The 6766-nt window shown below is 38.3% G+C and overlaps 1 protein-coding gene across 1 annotated transcript; it reads right to left on the reverse strand.

The window, feature by feature from the left end:
• Nucleotides 1-2555: 2555 nt before the first annotated feature.
• LOC146489626 (uncharacterized) lies at nt 2556-3763 on the reverse strand. The gene has a single exon (XM_085104268.1). It carries the CDS (start codon nt 3386-3388, stop codon nt 2621-2623), a length of 768 nt encoding a protein of 255 aa, XP_084960394.1. The 5' UTR covers nt 3389-3763; the 3' UTR covers nt 2556-2620.
• Nucleotides 3764-6766: the final 3003 nt, after the last annotated feature.

Consider the following 6766-nt stretch of genomic DNA (forward strand, 5'->3'; position numbering starts at 1 on the left):
GGGTACTTACAGCTTCACATCGATGCATCACGATCAGGCTCTTATGAAGAAATGATTTGTAAAAGATTATGAGCTTTCGGTAGCCTGTCTGCGAAACTTAGATAGATAGTAATGATGCATGAAAAGTAAAATCTAAAAAGAAATTTAAATACAGTCGAACCTCCCTTTGCGACCACCTCTTATTAGCGGCCACTTTTTCCAAAATGCCAGGAGCCCTTTTCCTGAAAATACCAAAAGTTTTGAAGTCAAATCACTATAGATGGAACCTCTCGTAAGCGACCACTTTTAGAGATGATTGTTTAAAATTTTCAATTGTTTTTGACCTTCCGTGGGTGACCACTTGACACACAATCTCCTGTTTCTCTCACTGGCGGAAATTGCAAAATGTGTCACTGTAACATGTTGGCCCACATCATTATGTACAGCGGACGCCGTATTAATAGCTTAGCCTTGAAACAGTTGATAACATGCACATGTATACACTGAAATAAACTTTAATCACACTGAATCCCTTATAGGAAAGAAACTCTCTTATCTTGTAAATAGCATGCATGTACATGCATGACCGGTGCTGACTCTCTCATCCTTGTATGTCTTGTATTACTCAACAGAAAAATTGTGGCGATAAAGAACGTCAACTGGATTATGTAACAAACAAACAAACGCGAAAGTTGCAGATGTTTTACGCTTGAAATGTAACATGGCAAAAATGCCGTTGACTGTTTGCTCCTAAACCAGGCAGTCTAAAGATAAGTTATTACTTTGGGTTTCAATAAGCACTGGCAAAAGGGTTAGGTCTCCGTAATTATCTTGTAAATTACCCGAAATTTAGATCCCCTGTGGTCTGACCTCTGGTAAGGGACCACCTCCCGTAAGTGACCACATATCCTTGAGATTATGGGTGGTCGCTTACGGGAGGTTCGAATGTATAGCGAATAGTACGTATAAATTAAGACCTAAAAATATATCTTGAAAGAATGTTGACAAGAATGCTGTAAGTGTCAAAATCAATGTTTGTTTGAAGGAATGCTGTATTCAGTGTTTTGGAATCGGCATGAGTTGTTTATATCAAGTCATGCCCGCATGACAAAATTGAACAACACTTGATCATACCGCTGACTTCAACAACACAGCCTTGATCATAGACAAAGAAACGATCTGTACAAGAAAGACGCTTGAATCTTGGCACACAGCTGAAATGATCACGGCTGAAAACAACTCATTTTTTCACTGTCTTCACACTTTTGTCACTTTTTGTAGACTTTTATACATTTTGTATAGAAAAATATTGACCACCTGTTTTTTCCCCTAGCTATGGGGTAGCTGTGGGGTAACTTGTAAGACGTTTGAGCTGAAAGATAATGTAATGTCGGAAAGTATTCAGATATTCTCCTTTCGGCAAGTGGAGGGAAAACTCAATCTATGATTGACTTCCAACTTATTGTGTCCTTCCAAAACCGGCGTTCTGTTAGCATGGACCATGAACTATCCAAAACAGTTACAATAGACTTATAAGTAAAACATTGAAATTCCACATGCGTTATAAGTTTCAGTTCATTGCATTGATGCTCAAAACAACACTGAATTTCAAACGTGTTACTGAATAAGAATTTTCATGGAGCATGTGAGGACGCGACGAGGCCATAATTTAAACGTTATACCTCGTTACGTATTACGTAATTCACTTATCCTCTTATGCCGGCAGTCGCTTTATAAAAAACCCAAGTGGGTCAAAATTTATGTTCGATTAAGAATTTTATTTTTAGAAAGGCCAGTCAAACCTGGTATGTATCAGAAACACCACACCTGTTTATGAAGTGTTTTGAACCTTCACTGAAAAAAAATTAATTCAAAATATACCACGGGAAGCATTTCACTTCATCTGTAAACCAATCGTATTTCACTTGACCAGAATAAAAGCAAATTGTCCATCAAATTGTATAAATAAAAAGATGAGAGCAGATGTCTTTGTTTGTTCATTCAGTCTCTTTATGCAAAGTTTAAATTCACATCATAATCCCTGTCTTAGTTTATCCATCCCTGGAATGCCGAATAAAGCTAAAAATGTATGCAAAAGAAAGATCTTTTCTGCAACTGGGAATAACAAAAGAGAGTAAGCAAGAAACTCAGTTGTCAACTTCAACGTATCACTCTATTCAAGTAACCTGACGTTATCAAATTCCACAACATCTTCTTCCTCTAAACACATGGCACAGCCATAGCTACACGTATGGCACCATTATCTAGGCGTCTTACCTGGTGCCCAAATATTAGTCAAATCAGGTCAAATCTCCTCACTTTAAGTAGTGATTCAAAGTATAAACTGGCTTTATACTGGTCAGTAAGTCTACTGTTAAATGCCCCAGGGTGGGGATGGAAAGAGAGATGAAATGCTGAACACCCCCCCCCCCCCCCTCCACACTGCAGCGTGATCCTAGCATTTTTACCAAACATTTGAAAAATACTAAAATGTCACTTTGTTTTTTCTTCTTGCACATTTTTCCTGTACCACTTAATTTCACAAGAATACATTTGCTCAATGTGTAATACTAGCCTTTACATAACAACAGCAAATAATTTAAACCTTCCACGAGATATTTGCGTTGAGAGAAATATGTATTCACAACATATACCGATGTTGTTTGTTAAACAAAATTGTTTCTATATGAAAGCCTCTTTTTTCTGTTCCTTTTGTAGGGCAGACAGTGTTAACGGTCGTTTCACTAGAGGAACCGTAACTAACGTCTTTCCTCGTCTTCATTTCATCCTCCTGGGCCGATGTCTTTTCCTTTGAACGTTCTTCTGCTGCAAAACTTTCCCGATTTCTTCTCGGAGCTCTTTTTCGCTTGTAGTCGCCCCGACTAAAGTCTTCGTAGTTAATCGGGTTGATTGCCCAAAAGTGTCCCTTGCCGTTAGGTGAGCGACCCACTTTAACAAAGCAATCATTCAGTGATAAGTTGTGGCGTATAGAGTTCCGCCATCCCGGTCCTTTATTTCTGAAGTAAGGATAATGCGTCAGAATGTAGTTGTAGATGTCGCCGAGCACAAGTTTCTGTTGTGGAGAGCTGAGAATCGCCTTTCCAATCAGACCAATGTATGACTGCGTTGGTTTCTCTTCGTTTGCGCTGTGGTAAGGCATGCCTTGTAAGGACGGGTGATAACACTGACTCGTCAAAGCCGGCAATACTCTGATGTCTTTATCCCGATGAACTGAATACATATCTGGACTGACATAACTGACACCAAAATGAGCTGGGCAAGGAAATACTGAAACAGTAGCTGCAGAAGGAAGATAAAACCTGGCAGAGGTCAAACTCACGGGGGAAAAACTGCTCTGCATGGGTTCAAAACTTGAAGCGATAAAATCTGCTGATTTAAAAACTGACATAACACCAATGCTGTTTGCACACGATGTGCACTGGAATATAAATGGACCTGCAGAAGTGAACAAGCTGTGATATTGGCTTGCAGCCTGAACGTTTGTTAACAATTGGTCGATAGCGCCTTGATCGCAGTTTTCAAAAATAACTTTGCTTGAAAAATAAACAAAGAAACAGAAGAAACAATTTTACTTATTGTTATCTTGGAAAAAAACGCATTTTTCCAGCTGTTAGTAAATAGACTACTGCATTTGCCATCAGATTATCTCCTATTACGTAATTATTTGTAATTAGCGGTATGCGCACCTTGTGTTTGGATTTTCTTTCTGTGTCGTTTGTTGGGAGAAAAAGTGAACGTGACAAAAATGAACTGCATACATATGTCAAAACTCACTAGTTTTCTCGCACAATACAATCTTACCTATTCTACCTCAATTCACTCATTTTTGTACAACGCTATAAATGTCTTTTTGAGCGGAAGACTTGAATGTTGTGCAACTAGTAATTAATAACGAAATCACCTGAAGGACAAAATAACAAGTTCAAGTTTCAAATAAACTCATTTGGACATACGATGTAACGCTGACACCTCGACCTCGTTATATTCCTGCTCACTATTTTTTTTAGACTGTTCACGATCCTCTATTTTTCTGTGGGATTTTCAAGACTCGTACGCTTCGATCGAACTCCCGTCATCATGGCTTATAACGGCGCAGGCAACCTGGGGAGACTTTAGTTTCTAATCTACCGAGGGGAGCGGTACCCTGACTGGGGCTCTCACCTTTACAAACTGAGAAGGCGGGAGTTCGACCGATTTGAAAAATAAGGATTTTCGTACAATCCGTCCACATTTTAGGCGTTGTATGAGTAAAAAATATGCATGCATGTTCCAGTTTATAGGTAAATTGTTTTGTTGCACTGAGCTGCTACATTATGTTTAAAATGTGAAATTTGATAATTTAAATATAGCGACTGTTGTGTTTATATCAAGGAAAAAAAATGCAGTGCATAGAGTTTAAATCCACGGTCCAAATTTGAGTACATTCCATTCTATAATTATGGTGAGGCGATCGGGAATCATTTGTGGTACAATTTAGGGATCATTTGCGGTCCGGGGATCATATGCGGGTCTGTATCAAAGTACACCTTTGTATCGTTGTTTAATAGCCGTAATTCTTTTTCAAAATTGAGCCTTTCTATGGGTATTTCCGAAGAAATCGAAGACGCGAAGATCACAGCGGAAAAAACGAAGATCTCAAGATTGAAGCGAAGATCTGAAAATTGACCAAAATTTGTGTGATCAAATTGAACACTCAGATATAAAACTGTCAACACAGGCGTCCCAAGCTCACGTTTAGAGAAAGCCAAAAATTAATTATCTATTTATTCATAAATGCGTCACGGTTGTGTGAGTTGGAACGTGACCTTTCATCTTACGCGGTGTTAGGTTACATGAGAACCGTTGAGAATTTGAGCGCTTTATAGATTTATAAGACGTTGTATGGGGAATAAAATATCGTTCATTTAGAACGCCAAATACTTTAAAATATCCTCATTGTTTTTACGTAAGATGATTAAAAAAAACTCACCTCTTGTGTGCCCGTTGTGCTTTTTTGTTATTTTCGCTGTTTTGGGCTCTTTATGCCACCACTGTTCTCCCCTTCATAAGACGGAGTCACGTTCCAACTCACACAACCGTGACGCATTTATGAATAAATAGATAATTAATTTTTCGCTTTCTCTCAACGTGAGCTTGGGACGCCTGTGCTGTCAAAAGTCGTAAACACTACACAAAATATCTATTATTTCTGAATTTTGGCATTTGACCACAGGTATCTCGCTGCGTGAAGATTGCACGGATATGAGTGTCTAACAGATCCTCGTCTTTACGAAGCTTATCATTGTTGTCTCTCGCTTTCGAAAGCTATTCTCGGTTTTCACTGTCACGCCATTGAAAAAAAAATCGAAACCATTCCATGAATGAAGTCAAGAAATTGACATGGTATAGAGGATAAATAAATAAGGCATCTGTCCAAGTGTCAGGTCTGTGCGGCATTCCGTACTCGAGTTATTTGACAAAATGTTCCACATAAATTTATAGAGCTTAGTATTGAGACGCCATGTTTGTGTCCAACATGGCGGCCGGAAATAGGAAAAAACATCTGGAGTTCACTTTTGCCAGAAAAGAGGTTTGTTTGCCCTTGTGAATTTTCGAATGTTTAGATTAACATTTCTCCTCAAACTTAAATTGTTTAGAATGATGAAAATCACCCGAAGAGTCATTTGTAAGATACGGAAAAGCTCTGTCACGGCCGTCCTCCTGATGTCACGCACGATGGAAATTCGGAAATTGAAACTGTTCTATTTTCAAAAGGAAGCACGACATCGAGCTAAGAAATTGTAAACAGACATATTTTTAGGTAATCTTTCCTGGAATGAAGGTAAAAATTTTGTAGGCCTCCCAGTTTTGAATTCTAGAATTTGGTGACGTCACGTGAAAACCGAGAATAGCTTGTTGTGCTGTCTTTTAGCTCTCTGAGTTGCTTCTTATCTGAAAAACAGCTATTGTGTTCTTAGAGCTGACAGTACCTCCATTATTTTGTGGCTTAGCTCGCATCTGCAGCAGGTTAAGATAAGAGTAAGACAGACGGACAACTCTCTTGTGAGTCTCTAGGATGCTAGTGAAATTTCTTTTGGCGAGTGTCTAATGTTTCTCGTGCAAGACTACAGTTTCGATTTCTTGGAATCTCATCAGCTGCTAGCATATTAAAATGGGGTTAAAACGTCGCCAAAAAATCCAACAATTTTTTAATGTTTCAATAACTGTTCATCTTGCTTCTCGTGAATTTGAACACTGAGTTATGCAATTTGCTATTGAAATTAATAACACTGAATACACGTTTTTTTTTTTAATTCGAAAAAACGAAGATCTTCCTAATAACACGAAACTTTGCGAAAAAAAATCGCGAGGAAAACGAAGACCGTGGGTACCCATAAAGAGGCTCAAAATTGTTGTGGGTAACGTGTCACCAATTGTAAGATGGGTGTGGTTGAAATTTTATGTTACCTATTGCTAATTACGAATAGTTTGTACTTCCTTTGGGGAAGAAACAGAAACTGTCATTAATGGTCGTTAACCTATGCCCCATTCACACCAAGACTTAAACACGTTTAAAAGCTGTTTAGTTAAACACAGTTTAAAATTGTTTCCTTCATAAAAGCTGCTTTCGGATTTTTGTCGACTACAGATTTAGCACAAAGGAAAGCTTAAGTTAAAGTTTACTTGAATTCCACGTCAAAGCCAATGGTTGAGATTTCTGTTACCGATTTTCATTTTGTTAAACCCGGTTTAATTAAACATGTTTTGTTGTTGTGGATGGGGCTCT

The sequence above is a fragment of the Pavona decussata genome, unplaced genomic scaffold (genome assembly GCF_977016875.1).
Source record: "Pavona decussata unplaced genomic scaffold, jaPavDecu1.1 SCAFFOLD_4, whole genome shotgun sequence".
Lineage (NCBI taxonomy): Eukaryota > Metazoa > Cnidaria > Anthozoa > Scleractinia > Agariciidae > Pavona > Pavona decussata.